At 42.8% G+C, this 24,697-nt stretch overlaps 2 protein-coding genes across 4 annotated transcripts in view; both read right to left on the minus strand.

The window, feature by feature from the left end:
- ZMPSTE24 (zinc metallopeptidase STE24) overlaps nucleotides 1-13,956 on the minus strand; it is a 40,998-nt gene extending 27,042 nt beyond the window's left edge. Inside the window, exons 1-6 of one of the 3 annotated variants that reach the window (XM_019429108.2) lie at nucleotides 13,643-13,955; nucleotides 11,109-11,255; nucleotides 4,392-4,478; nucleotides 2,632-2,748; nucleotides 1,666-1,818; nucleotides 2-143 (exon numbers count right to left, since the gene is read on the minus strand). In XM_019429108.2, the coding sequence (XP_019284653.1) occupies nucleotides 2-143; nucleotides 1,666-1,818; nucleotides 2,632-2,748; nucleotides 4,392-4,478; nucleotides 11,109-11,255; nucleotides 13,643-13,765 (769 nt within the window). In that variant the 5' untranslated portion in view covers nucleotides 13,766-13,955. Of the gene's footprint in view, nucleotide 1; nucleotides 144-1,665; nucleotides 1,819-2,631; nucleotides 2,749-4,391; nucleotides 4,479-11,108; nucleotides 11,256-13,642 lie in introns of all 3 variants that reach the window. The other 2 variants (XM_019429105.2, XM_019429107.2) reach the window with 2 other exon arrangements.
- A 6,719-nt stretch (nucleotides 13,957-20,675) lies between these two features.
- Nucleotides 20,676-24,444, minus strand: TMCO2 (transmembrane and coiled-coil domains 2). Its single transcript, XM_019429104.1, has 2 exons — nucleotides 24,108-24,444; nucleotides 20,676-21,079 (listed from the first exon to the last, which is right to left on the minus strand). Exons 1-2 carry the CDS (start codon nucleotides 24,348-24,350, stop codon nucleotides 20,765-20,767), a joined length of 558 nt encoding a protein of 185 aa, XP_019284649.1. The 5' UTR covers nucleotides 24,351-24,444; the 3' UTR covers nucleotides 20,676-20,764.
- Between the last annotated feature and the right edge of the window lie 253 nt (nucleotides 24,445-24,697).

Consider the following 24,697-nt stretch of genomic DNA (forward strand, 5'->3'; position numbering starts at 1 on the left):
CCTTCAACAACATACACCTTAGTCAAAGGAAAGTCAATACTCTTTGCCATTACTTCAATTTCTTGTTTAAGCTTTCCCTCAGGGAGAGGTGTGAACTTGTCAAATAAAGGGGCAATATAATCAGCATAGATTGTGACAAGCACCTGAAAAATAAATGTCAGAACAACCTATGAGTATGCTTTTTTTTTTTTAGAAATCTGATTTTCCATCATTTTTTTAAATGTTTATTTCTGAGAGAGAGAGAGAGAGAGAGAAAGAGAATGCACAGGGGAGGATGGAGAGACAGACAAAGAGAGAAGGGGAGACAGAGAATCCTAAGCAGGCTCCGAACTGTCAGTAGAGCCCCACCGGGGTAAGCCACCTAGGCGGCCCTATGAATATGTTCTTGAAGAAACACTGCTATTTATACAGATTCAATCATTGAAACAACTACACGATTTAGCCTTGAGAACATGGATCTTTTCATTTGTTCTGGTATTCCCAACCCAAATACTACCAGATAATAAGTGCTCAGTATCTGTTAAATTAAATCAAAGTGAGTAGTCTCTATGTGGTAATAATTGAAAAGTCAAATGGTCCATTCAAAAACTATCTTGGGACTTTCTGCTACTTCATAAGCCCATCATAACTTGGAATTCTGCCTTTCAGAGTAATCACGAGAGACCTGCATTCTTTGCTAAAAATTAATTACTAGACCTTGATTGTGTGCTGTTATTTGGGTGGTCTACTAAAATTAATTACCTGTAGTGTACAAAATTAATTACCCACAGTGTACACTGAGGTTGAAATGGCACTTCCTTAAGCATTTCTGGAACATTCCGTCTGCTCTTTCCTCTCACTTCATTGGCCATACACAGATATGTGCAAATCCAACTAGCACCTGTTCTTGGAGCTTGATCCCACCAGTGGAAAGTGAAGCAGTGAGCACCATGGCAATTCAGACTAAAATACACCTCATCATCAGAGGAGTTGAAGAGCTGATAGATGCTATTTTCTGGGAGCTGTGAACAGACTGCTTTCATTGTGTTGTAGTGTGTGCGTTGTGAAGTGGTTTAGAATATGGTAGAGAGAAGAAGCAAAGATGTGAGGAAGGGAAGATGCGGGGTGAGAGGGAAGGGAGGGAGAAGGAAGAGAGGGGAGGGGAGAAAAGGGAGAAGAGAAGTGAGGAGCAAAGGGGAAAGGAACAGAGAAGAAGGGATAAAAAAGCAAGAATGGAGGAGGGAAAAAGCAGGGGAAAGAGGGCAGAAAAAAATCAGGCAGGTTTAGGGTTTCTTTTTCTTATCGCTCTTAAATCTAGTCTCCCTTCAAAACATCCATGATGTTTAGGCACTGGAGCTCAGTAAAGAATGACTGAATGATCAAACCTAGTCACCCATTCTGGTGACAACTCACAAATGCACAGCCCAAAACTGCCTGACAACTATTAACGGTAACTAATAACCAGCTTCTAGGATCCGAGTCAGCATAAGGAGAAAAAAATCTACGGTCAGGGTCAGTTCTCCTATTTCTATACCCAAAAGCAGAAACCAAGGGGGAAATTTAGATGACCACTTATTTATATTTCATTTGCTTCTCAAGAACTGTTTACATGCTAATGAAGATTAAATCATAGTTATCTTGCCAAGAAAATTTTGTAAAAGAAAATGAAACAAAGATTTTACTCACCAGAGAAACAACTAATGTGAACAGCCAGGCATATATAAAAAAATAGTCTCCCCCAATTTTAATAATATAAAGTAGAAGTGAAGACACAGGCAATAAAATGCACTGAGTCACGATAAATTTCTTGACTGCATCTTTCATGAAGAAGCCCAAAGTCTGAAAAAAGAAAAGATCATCACAAGAAAATGAGAAACTGCTTTTAAAGTAAATAAGTGAATATAAAGGATACATAATTTTATTTTTAATTTTTTTTAATGTTTATTTATTTTTGAGAGAGAGAGAGTGAGACAGAGCACAAGTCGGGGAGGAGCAGAGAGAGAGAGACACAGAACCTGAAGCAGGCTCCAGGCTCTGAGCTGTCAGCACAGAGCCCAACACGGGGCTCGAACTCATGAGCCATGAGATCATGACCTGAGCCGAAGTCGGATGCTTCACCAACTGAGCCACCCAGGCGCCCCTATTAAAGCAATTTTAACAGTTAAAAGGCAGTGAGTCTATATTATATGACACTAGGTAGTCTAAGACGACAAGTAAATGTCTGGCATTTTACAGTTCAAAATCAACCCATTTAAATGTTAGCAAAAGGATACTAGACTTTAGTACTAGAAAAGTTTATGGCAAGACTTTAACCTATGATCTGTAGTTCCTTTTCCTTCACTGAATTCATGCTCTAAAATAGCAAATTATGCTTCAATTATTACCAGCAGAGGGGAAAAAAAGCACAAAGAAGTCTTTATATTTACAGGAGAATATCTGAGGGGCGCCTGCCTGGGTGGCTCAGTCAGTTGGTCGTCCAACTTTGGCTCAGGTCATGTGTCTCCTTTCTCTCTCCCTTCCCTTTCTCTCCCTTTCTCTCCTCCCCTTCCCTGCTCGCACTCTCTCTCCCTCTCTCTCAAAAATAAATAAACATTAAAAACAACTTTTAATAAAAAAATAAATAAAAGAGAATATTTGTATTCTCTAGTTTACCTGTTGATTGAAACCATGTTTTTCTTCTATCACAAAAGTGTTATAAAGACTCCATGGCAAACCAGTCAATGCACTGAAAAGCGTAGCCAACAGGAGAAACACCAAGGACTGAGTGATCTAAACACAAGAAGAAAACAGCAGCGGTTTTTATACTGTAATATTAATTCCTTCTTCAAATGAATGATCAGTGAACAAATCAATAGGTAGTTGCTGAGTACTTACAGGATTTCAAGCAATGTGCTTGATTCTATGGGTTACAAAGTCTGAAACAACATCTGTACCTCAGAGTTTACTTGCCAGAGGAGGCAATAAAACAATGTTTCTTTTATTACATAGGCACTATGTGAAAGTCACCTGAAGCCATATAGACAAAATGGTTAAAAGAACGAAAAAATGAGAGACAGCTACATATGCTGGTGAATTCAAGCAAGGCTTGCAAGGCTTACAAAGCTGAGGAGACTCAGGATGCCACTCTGAAGAGGTAAACTAAAGGGACAGGAGAGACAAGGAAAGGAAGAACTCCTTGGAATTTACAAAAGCATGGAGAGAGAAAAGAGCACCCTGTAAGTGGAAGAGGACAAGATGGCAAGCCTGGTTGGGACAAGGCAGAGAAACTTATACTAGATCACGTCTTTAAAGAGTTTGGCTGAGGGGCGCCTGGGTGGCTCAGTCGGTTGAGCGTCCGACTTCGGCTCAGGTCATGATCTCGCGGTGTGTGAGTTTGAGTCCACGTCGGGCTCTGTGTTGACAGCTCAGAGCCTGGAGCCTGCTTCGGATTCTGTGTCTCCCTCTCTCTCTTCCCCTTCCCCGCTCATGCTCTGTCTCTCTCTGTCATCTCAAAGATGAATAAATGTCAAAAAAAAAAAAAAAAATTAAAGAGTTTGGCTGATTTAGAAAAAGGTATACAGAAAAGGGACACAGGATGAGCTGAATTAAAACCCAAGGTACCTATACATGTAGAAGAGAGCCATCATTTCAAATAAACAATCAGGAAAGAGGGAAGAGAGTTGGCAATTTCCAACAAGAAGTCAGGAGGCAGTGTCCTAGCATCCACCACAGGTCAGGGAGTCTCAGGCTTAGGGCTTTGCCCAGGGAATGGAACTTCTGTAAGAATGGGTAGTCGACTCAAAGAGCTCCAAGGAGACTCTGAAAGATACATTCTCTGTCCTTGTTTGAAGTATCTGCTAACTGCGTATGGTACAGAGCGTCTGTTGAGTGGGTTCAACGAAATTCTTGTTTCCCCTTTCACTGGAAGGGGTTGTCCCTGAGAAATAGCTTGCCTAACTGAAGCACACATTCCCCAGTTCCCTTACATCTGAGACTAAATGACTGGTTCACCAGCAGGATGTGAATGCAAAGGATACTACAGAGCCAAGGGAATTAAGAAGAGGGTGTACTTTCTCCACCCCCTCATTCCACCTGCCTGTTGGACGCAGAGAACTCTGGGGCACTCAGGAGACGGCACAGCCATAAGATGAAAAGAGACTGGGTCCCTGGCTCCCCATGTGGAAGAATGTCACCTGTTGGCCAAAAATACTCATGCGAGGCTATTCTGTGATTGAGAAATAAAGTATTGTGATAAGCTATTGAAATTCTGGAGTGTGCTACAATAACTAGCATTATCCTAACATAGCATGTGTGGACAAGGATTGTACAAACGGAGAAGCAAGCCTAAGACAGAGCCAAAAAATTAACTTCCATATATAGCTGGCCAAGCAAAAAGTAAGACTCTAAAAAATATATGCTAATGAATCACATACCTCATATTCTGGTCCAAAGCCAGCATAGCCACAGAACCGTCCAGAAAGTCTCCAGAGATAAGGAATTCCTCCAAAAAGAAGAATAAGCTATAAAACAAGACATACTTTGGTTAAATTTGAAGACTAGAAATTATCAGATGAGAACATTTCATAAAGAAAAAGGGACAGGGGGCGCCTGGGTAGCTCAGTTGGTTGATCATCCTGCTTCGGCTCAGGTCATGATCTTGTGGTCCGTGACTTCAAGCCCTGCATTGGGTTCTCTGTTGTCAGCCTATCAGTGCAGAACCTGCTTCAGATCCTCTGTCCCCCTCTCTTTCTGCCCCTCCCCCACTCGTACTCTCTCAAAATATAGATAAAACATAAAAAAGAAAAGAAAAAAACGACAAAATAATTATCTCTGAAGAAAAAAGAGACCTATCTTATTTAGGCTAAAATATGCATTTACGTGGATACAAACCAATTGAGATACTAAGTTTAGCCTGGTAAAGTATTTATGCCTGTACATTTTATACGGATAAATTAGCATGGTATGTGAATTATGTCTCTATAAAGTGAAGCTGTAAAATAAATAAATGAATGAATGAATGAATGAATGAATAAATAAATAAATCAATAAATTTGACAAAAGACCACAACAAAAGTTTTATGGATCAGGGACTAAACTTAGAAAAGGTAAGCAATTTATCCAGAATCTCACGGCTAATGAGTCACATAAATGGGATCTGACCAAGGCTATGTGGCTCCCTAAGTGGCTTTCGCCTAAAAGGAAACAGCCCCCATCCGTCAGGACAAAGTATTAGTATCAGTGTAAGTGGAGAGTCAGGTCCACTTACCAAACTGAGGGACAGAATGGGATATCTGTGCTTTCCCCAGGTAAGGAAAAGGTGAATCTTGAGGTAGGAGTCAGGGTTTCATAGGAGGAGGCCCCCTTCTCAGCACCACCCTTTGTCTTGGGCAGATAAAGTGAACAAAGATATTCACCAAATCACCATGACATTCGAATGAGCAAGCTGCTCTTAAAATCTGAAAAGAACGCATGCTTACAAAACACAACCTGCCACAACAGATACTAAGTTTATGGAACTAAAGAGGAATCGGTTTAGTTTTCCTTTCCCTGGAGTCTCAGGAACACAACGATCAATCACACTCCTTGGTTAGAAGCACAATATTCTCATTGGTTCACACACGGTTCATTGTGGTTTTGACAGGTTTTGGCACTATCGTATATTTCACGGGAAGCCTTCCAATCTACTTTCCATTTTTATATATGTATCCATAAATAATATAGTGATTTATATATGCTTTTTGAGACTATATATAAATAACATCATATTGTACTTATTCTACAACTTGCTTTTTGCACTCTACATATTTTTAGATCGATCGACGATGATTGGTAAATGTATTTGTTATTATTATCAGCTTGTTCTCTGCAGTGTTTACGCCAAATTACACCCTCATCGGCAGTACTTGAGGGCTCCTGTTCCCTACAATCTCACCCACACTTGGTGCCATCCATCTTTTAGATGTTTCCCTGTATGCTGGGTTGGTTTAATACCATGGACCTCAAATATAGTTTCTGTACAGCAGCAGCAGCAGCAGCAGCATCACCTGGGAATGTGTTAGAAATGCAAATACTCGGGCTCCACCCCAGAACCACTGAATCAGGAACTGGAAGTGGAGCCCAGCAGTCTCCAGGCCCAGTCACCAAAGTCTGAAAATCTTGGGTTTAATAAATTGCTGTCTTAAAGGCTCCCTTAACTCTTCGTCCAGCTATTTCACCTAACCCAATCTTGAATGTAAACCCCGTCTTCCCAAAAGATATGCTTTGGCACCACTGTCTGGTATATGCACCGCCTGTTGAACTAATCGACTTGAGACGGCACTTCTTTCATCCTGTTCTTAATCCTAATAAATAATGCAAAATTAAGGATTTATAAGCCTTCTGGTGAAACGTTAAAACACCTATTATTAAAAGTCCAGCTTTTAAGTATGTATCAAGGGTAGTTTTAATATGAACTTCAAATGCATCTCGGAATGCTTTTAGAAACTGCTGTGGCAAACCTTGTTTAGTATACTTTGGGAAATGAAATATAAAACCCAGTACAGTAAAGTTTCCCTCTATTGATAATCTCACTGAGCAGGCTGCTGGGATGTCTTATAACAAGAACTAATGAGCTGAACAAAAACAACTCCAGCACTTTTTTTTTATAATATTTTTTTAACGTTTATTTATTTTTGAAACAGAGACAGAGCATGAATGGGGGAGGGTCAGAGACAGAGGGAGACACAGAATCTGAAACAGGCTCCAGGCTCTGAGCTGTCAGCACAGAGCCTGATGCGGGGCTTGAACTCACGGACTGTGAGATCATGACCTGAGCCGAAGTCGGATGCTTAACCGACTGAGCCACCCAGGCGCCCCACAACTCCATCACTCTTAAACATAAGATCCCACTAGACTCTTGGAAAGCAGGCAAGACATATAGTCATTACCACATTATAGATGAGACACCTGAAAATCAGAGGTTAAAGTTACTTGCCCAAAGAAACCCAGTGACGAAGTGACTGCTATGTATTGAGCAGTGTACTAATGGCTTCATCGACATCATCTCACTCATTCAGTCCTTGCCACAAACCATGTGAGATATGGTATAATATGTATCGGCTTCTCATCACAAAGAGGGGGGAAAAAACGAGGCTCAAGAAGGCCAAGGTGCTCACTCAGAAACCCACAGAAATTGGAAAAGCAACAATTTCAATGTTTCTACACTGCCCTCCTCGACTGTCCAGCCCTTCCACTTCCTGATCAGGCTCTTCACTGACATTTGTGAGACACCAGGAAAGCCTGTCTCAGAAAGGCTGGACACCTTCTCTCTGGGTGCTCTGTCACATTTGCGTGAACAGTGGCACCTGTAATTGGTCACACAAGGCCTCTGCTTATGTTCCTTCGGATAGAAGAAAAGAGGCAACAAAAAGTTTAAATCAATCTTTGCACTTGTTCTTTGTGACCAAAATATAAAAACTTATTAACTTTAATCAACACAAAATAGGAATTAATGAACCTGTCTTCAAACAGAACAGGATTTCAAAGTAACACAAAATGCTTCCCATCGAACGGTAAATAGAGCTACTAATTCCTCAAGGATAAATTCAGCACATTTATGATGTGGTCCCTAGAGTTTTAAGAATGGTTTCTTCAATGCAATTTTAAAGACTCAGAAGAGCAGAGTTTGAAACCCACTTCTCCCACTTATTATCGTCACTTGGCCGTTAAATGGACAAGCCATTTAATTTCTCTGAGCCTCCACCTTCTCATCCACAAAAAGGGAATAACAATGCCTACCCTTTCTACCTCAAAGCACTGTTGTAACATCAAACAGGCACATTACAAAACTCTCTATATGTGTTTTCCCTGTCTCTGTCATCTCCTGGAACAAACTAGACCACTCCCATGCTCACCAACTATAACAACCAAGCTACTGCCCATCTTTCCTGGAACTGTTTACTAGTGACAACGAAAGAGACTGAAAATGTTTTGCCTGTCTTTTTATAATGGCCCTGTGAGGGGTAAGCCAAAGAACTTCACAGAATCAAACATCAGTGAGGAAAGAGAACGGTGTCTAAATTCACCACCTCTGCTTCCATCTCTCCCTCTGAAGGATGATTTCACAGTTGGACCTTAACAAAAGAAATGCTTCAGATAAACTAATCAAAGCCAAATATAAACCACAATAAAGCCTGGCTTGGTTGGAAAGCATCAAGTTTCGATACTAATCTTCAATATCTCTGTAACTAAACCAGGCTTGGACTTGTAAAAAATATAATTTAAAAAATCAACATTGAGAAGACTAATTACTAGTAATTGCAACATATCCTAAAAGCCAAATGAATTTTGTTTTTCAGATAAGATTTAACTCTTCTCCTTAACTTTTCGCTACTTTGCATCATCCTGAGGAAATAGGAAAGACTTGTAATAATTTGGTTCTAATCACACTAGTCCGTAACTGTCAAGGAAAACTAGCTGGAAATGTTTTCATCATTTAACAAAGCTCTGAACAGCTGGTTTCTTCTCTATAACTGAGGAAACAATTATGGTAGCTGACCTCATTTATTTTCAATTTAGGAATCTTTCTCTTAGTGGTACTGGAGATTTAAAAGAGGTCTAGAGGAATAGTGATGACAATCTCGATCATGATGATAAAAATAATAATGGCCAACACTTACAGAGCATTGATAATGGATCAGGCACTGTTCGAATCTTCTCACACATATTAACTCATTTAATCCTCTCAACAACACTACAAATGAGGAAATATCACTACACAATTTTAACAGACGAGAAAACTGAGGCACAGAAGCGGTGGCTTGCTTGAGGCCCCAGAGCTGGTATGGCAGAACTGAGATTCAGACTCAAGCCACCTGGGTTCTTAACCTCCACACCATGTACCTTCAATTGTTCTTGGAGGTGGAAAACCAACAACTGGTGTTTGGGAATGAAAAGAAACCTTACTCATTTTATTTATAAAGCACAGATATACATACATACAGTACAGAAACAGATATACAGTTTATCTGTGGTATTAAAATTTCATGGAGGGGTGATTAAGAAAAAAAATGTCTAGGGGCACCTGGGTGGCTCAGACGGTTAAGCATCCAACTTTGGCTCAGGTCATGATCTCACGGTCCGTGAGTTCGAGCTCCATGTTGGGCTCTGTGCTGACAGCCGAGAGCCTGGAGCCTGCTTCGGATTCTGTGTCTCCCTCTCTCTCTGCCCCTCCCCCACTCACGCTCTGTCTCTCTCTCAAAAATAGATACTTTTTAAAATTTTTTTTTAATAAAAGAAAAAAATGTCTAAAAAGATACAGGGCCAGGGGTGATCATGAGAAAAAGACCGAGAAACACTGCTCTACACTATACAGCCTCTCTTCTTTCAGCATGGGGGGAAGACTGGGTCTGTTTTACTAAGTAAAAAATGACCCATCACTTGTTTCATTGAAGAAATATGGATTATATGCTTATTTTATGCCAGTCACTAGATGCCAAATGATTACAAGACCTTAAAGTATCCTTTCTTTAAGGAATTATCAGTCTGGAGTGCCTGGGTGGCTCAGTTGGTTGAGCATCTGACTCTTGGTTTCAGCTCAGGTCATGATCTCACAGTTCGCGAGTTTAAGCCCCATGTCAGGCTCCATGCTCCTGATGCGGAGCCTGCTTGGGATCCTCTCCCTTCCTCTCTCTCTCTCAAGATAAAGAAATAAACTTTAAAAAAATAAAAATAAAGAACTATCAGTCTCACCATGTGATAAGTACTGACAGGAATAATGGAAGAATGCTGCCTTAACCAGTCTCGAGGGACAGGGGAAGATTCAAATGGTTTCTTTTATTTTTTTTAATAATTTTTCTAAATGTTTATTTTTGAGAGAGAGAGCACGTTGCACACACGTGAGCTGGGGAGGGGCAGAGAGAGAGAGGATCCAAAGTGGGCTCCGTGCTGATAGCAGAGAGCCTGATGTGGGGCTCAAACTCACGAAACGTGAGATCATGACATGAGTGAAATCAGAGGCTTAACTGACTAAGCCACCCAGGCGCCCCTCAAACTGTTTCTTAGAAGAGATGATGTCTCAGCTGGAACCTAATGGAAGAGTGGGGATTAATCAGCCTCCAGCAAGAGAGTGGACTTGTAGAGGTGAGCACCCCTGATAGATACTAGCATGTGAAAAAATTCAAAGTTACAAGAAACCAAGCTGGACAAAAAAGGAGAAAGAATTTGGGGGAACGAATAAAAAGATGAAGCTGAAGTAAGCAACGGCCAGGTCAAAAGTACCCCCAAAACTCATGCCAAAAAATCTGGACTGCACCCAGAAGGAAACAGTGAGCCAGTGATGGGTTTTATGTAGGAGAACAGCATGATCAGAATTATCCTTCAGGGTTCCTCTGGCTGCCGTGTGAAGGGCAGTAGAAAAGTTAAGACGGGGGGCGCCTGGGTGGCTCAGTCGGTTGAGCGTCCGACTTCAGCTCAGGTCACGATCTCGCGGTCCGTGAGTTCAAGCCCCGCGTCGGGCTCTGGGCTGATGGCTCGGAGCCTGGAGCCTGCTTCCGATTCTGTGTTTCCCTCTCTCTCTGCCCCTCCCCCATTCATGCTTTGTCTCTCTCTGTCTCAAAAATAAATAAACGTTAAAAAAAAAAATTAAAAAAAAAAAAAAAAGAAAAGTTAAGACGGAGGCAGGAAGGCCTGTAAAGACTGCTGAATATCTCAGAGGGGCGCCTGGGTGCTTCAGTTGGTTTAACATCCAACTCTTGAATTTTGGCTCAGGTCACGATCTCACGGTTTTGTGGGTTCGAGTCCTGTGTCAGGCCCTGCGCACTGACCTCATGTGCAGAGCCTGCTTGGGATTCTCTCTCTCTCAAAATAAATAAATAAACTAAAAAAAAAAAAAAAAAGAAGAAGAAGAAGATCTTAATATCTTATAATAGAAGGTTCTTTTTCACACCTGACCTACGATAGTTATCATATGCCACAGTTTTCAACTCACTAACAATTATGTATGAGCCTCTTTTGCTCCACACCCATTATTACTGGTAACAAAGGTTAAAAAACATTCTGGGATGTGTAGATATGGTACCCTCTTTTGTGTCATAAGAATACAAAATGAAAACCAACATTACAGAGTACTAAACATTTCGATAAGTTGTCTCTCCAGAAAGTAATTTACTCACAGTGCCTTCAATCTCTGAATAGAGTCCTGACCAGAAGCTGAAAGTACTTTTATCCAGCTGATACAGTCGGGATTTCTCAAAGGTTTCTGAATCCATGATCTGTCCTAACTCCAGTGGTACATGAGTTGTTGTTTTATATATCCGTCTCTGAAATATTTTGAAGAAAACACTTTGAGACACTCAAGCCAACGCTTTATTACAACAGTCATTTATGATCAAACACTGAGTAGTTACAGCCTTAACCTGTCACTTAAGCCTACTGAATTTGCTTTACAGATACACAAATATTACGTTTGATCAAGTGCATTGACCGCGAAGACAACTGACACAGCAAAGTAAAAGCAGAACAAGAGACTCGGAGGCTAGCTGACAAGGGAAAATTAAAATCAGGGCTGTCATCACACTTCAGTCTGCACATGTAAACCAAAACTGTACATCACAAAGGGTACCACTCACTCCAAGAAAAACATACATCCTATATAATATAGAAAACAAATTCATGGAAAGGAGAAGGAAGCCATGCTAGCCATAAGTATTAACAGATATTGTAGCTAATTACTAAACTTGGTCCTGGAAGCTAAATTCAGAGAAATCTGAGGAATGACAAATGGAAACAGATCAGGTCTTCAAGAGAGACAGACTTGGGGCACCTGGGTGGCTCAGTCAGTTGAACACCCAACTCTAGATTTTGGCTCAGATCATGATTCCAGGGTAGTGGGATCGAGCCCAGGGTGGAGCTTGGCACTGAGCATGGAGCCTGCTTAAGGTTCTCTATCTCTCCCCTTTACCCCTCCCCCCTGCTCACACACTCTTATCTCTAAAATTAAAAAAATAAAAGACAAACTTTATCATTATGCCAAATTCGAAATGGTAAATTTCAGACCACGGGACATAATACAGGGCACAGAAACTAAGCAATATAATGGACAGTATCTCCTACAATGGTTTTATGACACATGGCTTCCCTATACGTTGTTGGGCACCTTACCAAACCCTCAATAAAAGGCATTACATTAAAGCATAACTGAGGAGGCGCCTGGATGGCTCAGTCGGTTAAGTATCTGACTTCGGCTCAAGTCATGATCTCACAGTTTGGGATCAAGCCCCACGTCAGGCTCTGTGCTGACAGTTAAGAGCCTGGAGCCTCTCTCTGCCCCATCCCCAGTCATTCTCTGTCGCTCTCTCAAAAATAAATAAAAAACATTTAAAAAATTAAAGCATAATTGAGTAAAGGAGACATTCTCAAAAAGCAGTTACTGTAACTGGGCTTATCGTTAAAGTAAGACAGATGGATGTTCAATAAGCCCCTCAATTTAGACACTATATACTGTGTTTACCTTATCCAAAGGATCTTCTTTAGGACCTCAAGATTCTGTACTAATAAAGTTATCCAAAGATATCTATGTCAGAGAACTTAGTGCTATACAGCTTAATACCTCTTTAAAGATCCTGAACTAGGGGGCACCCAGCTGGCTCAGTTGGTAGAGCATGTGACTCTTGATCCTGGGGTCATGAGTTTGAGCCCCACATTGGGCATAGAGATTACTTTTTAAAAAGACAAAAAAAAAAAAAAAAAAGACTCAAAAGACTAAAAAATAAGTAAACAAAAAAAGATCCTGGGCTAACAGAAGAGATCAAGACACAACTCAGCCACTGATGAAAAACTAAAAATTCCAATTTAAAGATTCATGCAGAAAGTAACCCGAGAGAAGAAATGTGTACTGTAGAGGAAGGTAATGCTCAAGAAAGAGTTCTGGCAGTTAAAAAAAAGGTTCTCATAGCCATCAGGTTGACACAATGACAACATAGAAGAATGTAGATAAAACAAATCAGCAATCAGAGACAATAAAGCAGACAAACTTAAGATCTATCTCATTTAAAAGTTTGCATCTCCAACAGCAGGCCGTTCATTATGATTACCTCCAGGAAACTGTTATTAAGTAACTTCCAGTTTCTATTTTACAGCTCTAATTGTTTAAACAAAAGAACATATTGTTCTTTGGGCAAACCAACATACTGTATACATGTTTGTTTGTTTGTTTGTTTGTTTGTTTTTTAAGGGAAAAAAGTTCAGGTCCTTAGAAGGATTTGTTAAGTCTTTATTTTCAGAAAATGGTGTCCTAATCCCATGGTTGAGCATCACCGGGAAGCTGTGACTGGTAAAAATGTTGCATCTTCCTTTTAAAGGCTCATGGGTCTCTGCCAAAGGTAAAGGAGATAAGTCTGGGCCTGAGGATCCTAAGAAAGCTGTGCGCCAGGCACGACTCAAGTCAACTCAAGTCGGCCCTGACTTCCCTTTCACCAGGCCCTAACCGGCCTGGGTCCCAGGATCACGTCGCGGAAAACCTCCCAGAGGCACCAGATACCCTCAAGGCCAAGCCCGCCATCGGGCCAAGTTAGGAGGCCTAGTAGGGACCCATAGGGTCGAGGCTGATGCTGGAGCCGCAGCAATCATCCAGGGATTTGCGGGTCGAGACCGACGCTGGCCCGGGCAGGTCAGGTGTCGGGGTCAGGTGGGCCCCGTCTAGGCTCACCTGTCGCTGCGCTAGGAAGGTCTCCCAAAGATACACTGTCCAGGAGAAGAGCAGCACGGCCCCGAAAATACGCTTCTCGGCCGGCATCTCCCACATCGCGTCCAGCGACGCCCACATCCCCATGGCCACCCGGTTCCGCCAGCTCCTTCAGCGTGCACCGGTGCCACACCGACACCAGTCCCCTCAGAGCGTCCCCGCAGTGCCACAGCGATATCCGTCCCTTCCGAGCGCCCCTACACCGACACCCGCCTCCATCCTACCCCTCGGCGCAGCCGGCAGTGTTACACCAACACTCTTCCCCACGGCGACGCCCCCGGTTCCTCCTACTTTCTGCAGGAAAAGGACAATCCCGCCTTCCCCACTTCCGGCCCAAGGCGGGCCGAAGTCCACACGCCGAGTTCCGGCCTGCGGCCGCTGCGGCTCGGCCGCCAGGTCAGATCACTCGGAGCTGCGTTGCACCAACATTCTTCCCCCTCCCTCCCTCCCACGCCGCCCTCTCGCCGAGGGTTCCGGCCTCCCTCCTGGGCCCGGCAACGCAGCAGAGCTGTCGCTTTCCCCCGAGGGGGAGGTGGCGTCGTTCGGTCCCTGGCTTGCCCTGGCAGGGCTGCAGCCTGCGCGGGACCTTCCCGGCCAGCGCAAGCCCACTGGTGGTCGGGACTGAGCTGGGGCTGACTCAGAGGGGGCCGCCACTCCCGCCGTGAGGAAGCGGGGAAGAGCCGCAGAGGGGCCGACTTCGCCGGCTCTGGAAACCGTGCTTCTGACCTGGCGCAGATCAAACTGTGGCTTGGCGTGCCCGGGACACCTTAGGGCTGAAAGGGAGAGCGGAGAGCGAGACTAGGCATTCTTAGTGCGGGATTTGGGCCCATATTGGGGTGTTCCGAGTGCAGACCTGTTAGACAGTGGGCGGTAGTGATGAGATTTGCGTTTAAAGATGTCGCCTCTGCCACCCCACGTGAAGGCGGGGTGGCATCTTGCCTAAGAGAGTGTGTCCTGGAACAAAGCAAGGAAGGCGTGGGTTAAAAACACCTGAACTGAAAGAGCCTTACTTTCCTTAGGGACCAACCCCTGTCAAAGCTCAGTGCCATGTTTATTTTGGGATTGAGAAGTGACATGTGGTCACGGGGGCGCCTGTTAACACATTTATTTGACTTGAAAAGGGAAATTTTTTTCTCCCCAAAGAGAAGCCTAATTTGGTTAGTTGGTTTGTCAAAGAGGCTGGCGTTGCTAATTTGCATAATTATTATTTACAATAAGTTGAGCTAAATCTGCAGCTGCAACTAAAATATATTTAAATTACAGTAATATTGTAATGCTAAAGATGTGTTGAAATTAACAATATCTCGAATTTCCCAACTCTTCCTAAATGCCTCGAAGAGAAAAGTAATCAGTATAATTAAAAATCACTTGAGAAAGTGAAGGACTCTAATGACTGGATAACAAGTTCTTTTGTTAGATTGTTTCCGGGTTTTTGCTTGGTTTGCTTTGCTTTTAACAGAATTGGTAGTAGGTCTATTTGAACTGCCCACTGAGGAAGGAGCACTCTTTGACTTTTGGCTATCACTCAGAAGAAAACCAAAGAATTGATCGACAATTCTGTAACAGAATTACCAGCATTCCCTCGTGAGTCATATTTCTTGGCACTGTATCTATGAAAACAAAAAAGAAAATTGAAGCAAAAACCCTGTTAATCTAGCAGTAAGAAACAGTCATTTAGATACATGAATTAATTTCTGGGGAACCCTCATCTATCTCACTGAGAGATGTGTTTCCAGTAGAATTTTACCTTTTATATTTATGTACTATCAAAATTTATAATCATGTCATTTTGAGCAGCTGTATATTAAAGATAATTGTAATATTACTCAGCTCAGAATAACTCAAATACATAAAGCCATACAATTACAGGGAAAAAATGTTTTTAATTTCCCTTGATACATATTTTTATCACGAATAAGTGATCAGTAAAAGGTTTTTGAAATGTAAAAATTATTGTCTTTGGATAACATTTTGTGGAGTAAATATAATTTAGAGATGAAAGAACAATATAGAATTACCAAATGTTAAAGAGCTTGTGTGTAATTTTAAATGGATGATGGTGGTCACTGAATTGTAACATAGAGTCTGTTGGATACATTATAAAAAGTGATTTGACAGTGTTATCTTAAATTGTCATTATTTACAGTTTGCCAGAGTTTACATTCATTGCAACTATTGAAATTTGTGATCGGGGGTCCCTGGGTGGCTCAGTCGGTTGGGCATCCCTTTGGCTCAGGTCATGATCTCGTGGTCTGTGAGTTCAAGCCCCACGTCAAGGCTCTGCGCTGACAGCTCAGAGCCTGGAGCCTACTTCAGGTTCTGTCTCCCTCTCTCTCTACCCCTCCCCCACTCACACTCTGTCTCTCTCTCAAAAATAAAATAAAAACATTAAAAAAATTAATACATTTGTGATGAAAACTTTAGCTATCAACTTAAAAATATGAGGGGATAAACACTTTTTCAAAATTCCCTGTCCCTTGGGCTATCATTGCCACGCCCTCTTTGTTTTTCTTGCCTTCACCTGTCTGGGTTCATCTAGCTCCATCCTGCTGCAGTTTGTCCAAAAGCCTCACAGAAACTCCCGCCAACCAAATGCTGTGACTAAAGCGAGCACAGGTTTAGAATCAGGCTGCTTGATTGCCAGCCACAGTTGCACCACATATTAGCAAGTTACTTAACCTCTCTGTGCATTGGTTGCTCATCAGTGAAATGAGAATAATAGTACTTACCGCCTCCTATTGTGAAGATCAAATGAGAAAAATCATGTAAAGCTTTCAGCAATGTATATGGCTCTGAACAAGTGCCTTATAAAGACTAGCTACTCGGGCACCTGGGTCCCTGGGTCGTTCCATCAGTTACGTGTCTGATTCTTGATCCCAGCTCGGGTCTTGATCTCAGGATCATGAGTTCAAGCCCCACGTTGGGCTCTGCACTGGCGTGAAACCTACTTTAAAAAAACCAAACAAACAAACAAAAAAAAAAACAAAGCAGGGGCACCTGGATGGCTCAGTCAGTTAAGCGTCCAACTCTTGATTTTGGCCCAGGTCATGATCTCACGGTTTGTGGGATCAAGTCCTGCGTCTGGCTCCGTGCTGACAGTATGGAGCCTGCTTTGGATTCTTTCTCTCTCCCTCTCTCTCTCTGCCCCTCCCCAGCTTATTCCCTCTCTCTCAAAACAAAACAAACAAAAAGGACTAGCTACAGGCTCCCCCAGCTCGAGAGAACTGCATCACAGTGTTATCTGTCACCATGTATCTGAAGAAATGGAGGAACAGGGGCGCCTGGGTGGCTCAGTCGGTTGAGCGTCCGACTTTGGCTCAGGTCATGACCTCACAGTTTGTGAGTTCGAGCCCCGCATCAGGCTCTGTGCTAACTGCTTGCTCAGAGCCTGGAGCCTGCTTCAGATTCTGTGTCTCCTTCTCTCTCTGCCCCTCCCCTGCTCACGCTTTGTCTCACTCTGTTTCTCAAAAATAAATCAATGTAAAAATTTTTTTAAAAAATCTTTAAAAATAAAAAAAAAAGAAAGAAAAAGAAATGGAGGAACAGGAAGCTGGTAAGAGGTTGCTAAAAGTCAAGACTGGAATTCGCTCATTCATTCAATGAATATTGAATATCTGCTAAGTATTAGGCATTGTTTTGAGTGCCTGGGATATAACAGTGAACTAGACAAAACCCCTTTCTCTACTGAAGCTTACGTTCTTAGTAGGCTGGGGTAGATAGAGGGGAAGACAGATTATAAGCAAATGCATGACAGAAGTGGAGGAGGTGATAGGTACTGTGAAGAAAAAGCAGGAAAAGGGGGCTATACTATGTTGGCATGAGGGGCACCTTCTTTACATAAAATAAGCAAGGAAGACCTCTCAGATTGACAGTTGAGCATACACCCAAAAGAAAGTAAGAGAAGAAGCCACATAGGTATCTGGGGAAAGTGCAGAGACCCTAAGGTCAGATAATGCTTAGTATGTAAGGAATAAGAGGGTGTGGAAAGAGGAGAGAGTAAGAAGGAGGGTGAGGCAGATCATGTCATCAAGCACAGTCCTTTAGACAAGAACTTGACCTCTTCTACTCAGGGTGAACTAAGAAGCCATTGGAAGGTTTTAAGCAGAGGAGTAATGTATCTTTGCCCTCTGTGTGGAGAATAAATTGAATGGGGACACAGATGGAAGCAGGGAGTCCAGTTAGAAGGCCATTTTGAGAATCCAGGTGAGAAATGATGGGGGCTTTGACTAGGGTGGTAGCAGTAAAGGGAGAAGTGAATTATGGAAAGTGAATCCTTTCCTACCCTGTGCAGAGAGATAGTGTTTGTAAATAGAAGGGTTGGTGTGTGTGAAGACTGAAACGGGAGCCTCCCAACAGGCTGTCATCAGGGTTTTCCCAAAGGAGGCAGACTGAATGTGGAGGGGAAGGATTCTCCTCCCTATGGAGTGGTGGAGGATAGTTGGTCTAGCCCAACTGACCTGAACGACAGAGTAGCTCTCAAGCCCTTTCCCCATTTTGCCTTGATTTTCTGCTCGCCACACATCCAAGTTTCCTTAATTGATGCCCTGGACATAAGTACTCTGGTCTCAAGAATGACCCACTCCCCACACTGGGAACGAACACTTGGTATCAGTCTCTTGTGACTGTGGTGTGACCCACACACCCTTTCTGGATAGCTGAGAGCCAGAAACAAGGTGACTCCATCAGTTTCTACCACACCGTGCATCCTCATACAAGCAGCCAGCCTGTTTTATCTTTTACATCTAGATCATTCTATTCTGTCTCCCATACGGACTACCAAATCTATGTCACTCTCCTGTCTAAAAACCTACAATGACCCATTTCCAACAATATGGTATGACCTTTAAGGCCCTTCATTACATGACATCAGTCTACTCTTCTGGGCCCTTCTTCTGACACTTTCTTTGAAATACCCCAGAAAAGTAACTGAAACAAGATGACTAGAACTATGTAGGAAGACACTTAAATGTGGACTGTGCAAAAATGGAGATAATGACTTCAATTAAAAAAAAATTTTTTTAAAGCAGTCTCCTATCCAACATGGGGCTCAAACTCAGGACCCCGATATCAAGAGTCACATTCTCCACTGACAGAGTCAGCCAGGTGCCTTGAGACTTTGACTTTATTTAAAAGATTGCATGGCACTCTTTAAGCAGCATAGTGAACAAACTCCTCACCTGCACTAACAGATAATGCATACTTGGTAACTTCCGTCTTCTGTTCACCACATCATGAATTTTTTTTAAATGTTTATTTATTTTTGAGACAGAGCATAAACGGGGGAGGGTCAGAGAGAGAGGGAGACACAGAATCTGAAACAGGCTCCAGGCTCTGAGCTGTCAGCACAGAGCCTGACGCGGGGCTCGAACTCACAGACCGCGAGATCATGACCTGAGCCGAAGTTGGACGCCCAACTGACTGAGCCACCCGGGCGCCCCCACCACATCATGAATTTAAAAAAAAAAAATGTAATGTTTACTTATTTTGAGAGAGAGAGAGAGAGGGAGACAGAGAGAGACAGTGTATGAGCAGGGGAGGGGCAGGGAGAGAGGGAGACACAGGATCTGAAGCAAGCTCTAGGCTCTGAGCTGTCAGCATGCACTGACATGAACTCGCGAACCATGAGATCATGACCTGAGCCGAAGTTGGATGATTCACCCATTGAGCCACCCAGGCGCCCCACCACATCATCAATTAAAGCTGATCTGAGGATGAAGTTAGTGTGTCTTACCCTGAAGCCCAAATCCTTCATTGTAGCTTAGAAAATAGCCAGTGCTTTAGCCACCCTGAAACTCTCCTTCTCCAGCCAAGCCACCCTCTTTTTTATATGGCTCTGTGGTGATTCACCAGCAGAAATACCTTCCATTTCATTGTCTGCCTATGTAACCCTTTATGGGACTACTCAGGTGTCACTTCTGCAAAGCCTTTCCTGGCCCTACCTTGTATTTACTAACCTGTTTTTACACTGAGTACACTATACCGTGATGTCTCATCTTACAGAGGTTGCATTTTAATGCCAGTGCACTGGAAAAAACTTATGATCAAAATTACCCTTGGAAATCCCTTAGGAAGATGCCAGCTTGGGAGATTGTTATATCGTATCCTGTTGAACAGCACAGCCAGTTTTTCTCCAGGATGGCCATAAATCACTGCTGCTTTCTTTGCCCAAGTATTTCATTTGGGTGGCAGAGAGTTGCAAAGTATTTCAATGACTATAATCACATTTATTGTGGCAAAAATGCACACACTATAAGGCTTGGGGAATCTGAGACCCACCCACTGAAGGGATGATTTACTACCATCCCTCCCTCCGTGGGCCCTCCTTCCTATCGGGGGGGCACACCCATCAAGTGAAATGGCAGGTAGGTGCCTCCTTCCCTCCCTGCCTAGCTGGGATTCACATAGGAGAATTCAGCTAAGTTCAAGTTGGTATAACCCCACTGTATCACATATAACTCCTTGTTCTGAAATTAACTGCCCAACCAGCCAAACTGGGTGCTCCTGAAGCACTCAGGACAGATTCCCAAGGGTTATAATGCTTAGCCCAGATTAAGTATCAATAAAAGTTGGATAAAATTATAGTGTCCTTTATGTCCACCCCACCCTTGTCCACCTCTGAGTAATTAATGAACACAGATTCCCAGGCCACATTATTTACCTTCAGACCAAAGACCAGCACAAGAGCCAGCCTACCTCTACAGGACAGTCCACACCATTGCCCTTCAACAGCACTTTCTTGCTGTTTTTATTGTATCCAATCCAACCTCTTCAGCGTGGAGCCCAAGGTTGCATCCCTGACCCACCTTCCCTTCTTTTCCCATCCCACATATTCCGGTTTGGTCATCCTTGTTGCAATATGCCTGTTTATGGTCTCCAGCCTACCAAGTGACATCAGTATCTCAGAGACATTTTTAACGACGACTATACCCCACATTACCCCACCGCACACGTCAGTAGAAGCTGGGCCCTAGTGAATAGAGAGCCCGTCCTTGCAGGGTAATTTCAATATAGTTCTCTATCTTTATTGATACACCACCACACACATGAGGGAAAAAACAGTGCTTTTCTGGAAGAGATTGGAGTCCGTCACATTTCAGATGTGGAAGTAAATCCTGATGCGGGCAAGGGACTCTGGCAGTCAGAGCAGCTGCAGTAGGGCTCAGAGGAGCAATCCCTCTTCATGGCAGGTTTGTGGGAAATGATCATCCCCTCCAGGTCCTTCACTTTGTTTTCCACCATCTGAAGTTTTTTCAAAATTCTCTCTTGCAGACCCAAGGACAGGAAGAAGTTATTGTCTTGACCCGGGAGAGTGTTCCCTTCTGGGTTGACCAGCAAAGCCTGAAAAAAATCTGCGCTCTTCTTGTAAAGTTTGTAGAGTGTGATGACAAACAACAATATTTTCTAAAATAAAACAACAGAAGTTGAACGTTACTTGTTTATTCGCACGAATGCCTCAGTTTACTAACAGAATCAAAACAAAAACCTAACAGTAACAATAATCCCTCATCCCTACACCAAGGCTTCTGTTTAACAAAACACCTTCACATCCTTTTCGTCTTTTGATCTTCACCACAAAACACAGTGATACGCAGGTCAGGGATTATTATTTGCATTTAATTAGTGAAGATGATAATAATAGATACCATTTACTAAAAATTTGTCACAGGCAGGGATCTGTGCTAGGAGGGCGTTTTGCCTATGTATGACCTGTTTATGTAGAAAAAAACCAGAACTGGGTAGCCATTTAAATACCTTCCAGTTTGGACCCTACCATTGTCCAAGGTCGTATACTTGGGAATGGTAGAGCCAGGACTGAAACCCAGGAATTCTGACTTCCGTGTAGGTTCCCTCAGGACACAGTGGTCTGAAAAACTAGGTTTCCTGGTCCTGGGGGAATTTTTTTTTTTTTTTTTTTCAGTTTAGCCTACCTTACCTTTTTTTTATTTTTATTTTTTTTTTTAACGTTTATTTATTTTTGAGACAGAGAGAGACAGAGCATGAACGGGGGAGGGTCAGAGAGAGGGAGACACAGAATCTGAAACAGGCTCCAGGCTCTGAGCTGTCAGCACAGAGCACGACGTGGGGCTCGAACCCACGGACCACGAGATCATGACCTGAGCCCATGTTGGCCGCTTAACTGGCTGAGCCACCCAGGTGCCCCTGGGGGAAAATTTTTAATGATCTAGGATAGATTCCTGTCAGGATAAAAAAAAAAAAAAACAACCAATCATCTTTCTTCCTTGTTATGATAACTGGCCCTGTTTATTGAGTACTTAGTGCGTGCTGAGCTTTACATACACAATATCTCCTTTAACCCTCACTACAACTCTAAGAGAGGCACTGTTAGCAAACCCATCCTACAGATAAAGGAAAGTGGGGTTTTGGAGGCTGGTTGCTGTCAGTCAACACAGCAAGCTACAGAACCAAGGTTTGAGCCCCCGCAGTCCGACTCCAAAGCCCTTGCTGTTAACCACTTGTTATACCAACTCTTTTTCTTGGCTGAGGTGTCCAGAGGGCTGCGGGTTCATCTAATTGAGCTGAACATTAACCAGACAAGAGCAGAACCCAGAATTATAGAAAACAGTTTGGGTTTTTGGCCTTATATTCTTCTATTAGCTAACTGAAGTGCATGTATACACGCATATCTCTGTTGGGGATTTACATTAGTTAGATTACATTAAATGAGATTTTGGAGATTTGAATTTGGCATCCTAAAAGTTGGGTTCAAATCTCAGATTTGCCAGTTTTTACAGTCTATGTCAACTTGGTTCAGTGATAACCAAGTTCGCTTGCCTACAAAATGGAGATGATAATGAAAATGAAACCTCTATATGAAAACAACCTCTATCCGCTTCATGTTATTGTTGGGATTCTAAAAACATTTTGACTAGGGGCTTCTGGGTGGCTCAGTCAGTTAAGTGTCTGACTCTTGGCTGTGGCTCAAGTCATGATCTCACAGTTCGTGGGTTCTGCTTGGGATCCTCTCTCCTTCTCTCTCTGCCCCTCCCCCGAGCATACTTTCGCACATACATTCTCTCTCTCATATAAACTTAAAAAAAATTGGGGGGATCCTGGCTAGCTCAGTTGGTTAAGTGTCAGACTCCTGATTTCAGTTCAGGTCATGATCTCATGGTTTATGGGTTAGAGTCCCCCATTGGGCTCTGCTGACAGGCAGAGTCTGCTTAGGATTCTCTCTCTCCCTCTCTCTCTCAGAAACAAATAAACATTAAAAAAAAAAAGAAAGCATTTGACTACATTGTAAATATAGCTATTATTGCTGGTGATAAAACTATGAAGTTATTATTATTGGTGATTAGAAGTATGTAAAATCCTCGTTTCTTACAATCCCAGCCAATTATGCTCCTATTCCCTAGAAGAATCCCTATTTATTGAGTCTGATATTGTTGGTTTTTTTTTCTTTTTTTTATTAAAAAAAATTTTTTTTAACATTTATTTTATTTTTGAGACAGAGAGAGACAGAGCATGAACGGGGGAGGGTCAGAGAGAGGGAGACACAGAATCCGAAACAGGCTCCAGGCTCCGAGCTGTCAGCACAGAGCCCGACGCGGGGCTCGAACTCACGGAGTACGAGATCATGACCTGAGGTGAAGTCGGCCGCTTAACCGACTGAGCCACCCAGGCGCCCCTGTTGGTTTTTTTTTCAATGTTTTATTTATTTATTTATTTATTTATTTATGTGTGTGTGTGTGTGTGTGTGTGTGTGTGTGTGTGTGAGAGAGAGAGAGAGAGAGAGAGAGAGAGAGAGAGAGAGAGCATGAGCAGGCGGGGGTGGGGGGCATAGAGAGAGGGAGACAGGATCTGAAGCAGGCTCTGTGCTCTCAGCGGAGAGCCTGACGTGAGGCTCAGACTCATGAACAGCAAGATCATGACCCGAGCCGATGTCAGATGCTTAACTGACTGAGCCAGTCAGGTGCCCAAGCCTGATATTGTGAAAACAAAGAAATAATGAAAATATCGGTGCCTAATGAATATACATGCCTTGACATCAGGTACAGAGCAATGTCACAGTAAGAACGCAAAGCCAAACCCAAGATCCCAATTATCCTTGCAATGCCTATTCTATGAAAAGGTGCCCCTAATGGTGTCAGGCACATAGTAAAAACTCAAAGATGAATATGTGATCAAATAAGTTTGAGGTTAAGCTGCCTTCTCAGTTTATAAGCTTGTTTCATCTGTTTTATTCTAAAACAGGCCAAAAACCACTGTGAGAGAGAGAGCGTTTTATGCTCGAAACCTAACTGGCAAAAGTTTTTAAGGATAACCTAGTTTCAACCAATTTCAGAGATTAGGGTTCATCCTTTCCTCATCTGCATGGTCTTAAAATACGGGTATGGCAGCAATGCGGGAGAGAACTAACCAAGTTTCAATTTCTAACTATTTAAATTCCTCTGAAACAAAAGAGTATGACCTGAATTGACCGAACACTTCGTTTCCATAAGATATATACTCCTACTCCCAACAAAAGCAAAAAAGAAATCCCCAGGATAACTTGCACAATTGGAGCAAGGGTATCTAGTACTCCAAAATTTGTTTGCTGAGGTGGACTAGTCTCTCCCAGAAGAGTTGCTTGTAGCCACTTCCATATTGAGCTCAGAGAGAGATATTCTACGAGGTTGTCCCAGACAGAAGATGAGGACAAAGATGTTGACATTTTAGTAAGACAGCAGCTCCTGGAATTACATGTGCAGAGGCTTCAGGAACCTAGATATGGGCTAGGGAGCGTGGCCTTGGAGCCGAGGTGTTCTGGAGCCATTGTGAACTGTACATTGTGATGTCACTGTTTCAAAGGTCAGCTTGCTTCCCACTCACCCAGTGAACTTTCTCACTCAGAACCAACCAGCTACTGGCCTAGATTTTCGGTTCAGTCATACTGCTTTCTCTGATCTTTGGCAAGTTCTAGCTCTAGCCCAGCACTGTCCAATCGAACTTTCTGCAATGATGGGAATATTCTATATCTGCTCTGTCCGATGTGAACAGTGTGGCCAAAGAATTGGATTT

The sequence above is a fragment of the Panthera pardus genome, unplaced genomic scaffold (assembly GCF_024362965.1).
Source record: "Panthera pardus isolate Hobbes unplaced genomic scaffold, ASM2436296v1 HiC_scaffold_11, whole genome shotgun sequence".
Taxonomy (NCBI): Eukaryota; Metazoa; Chordata; class Mammalia; order Carnivora; family Felidae; genus Panthera; species Panthera pardus.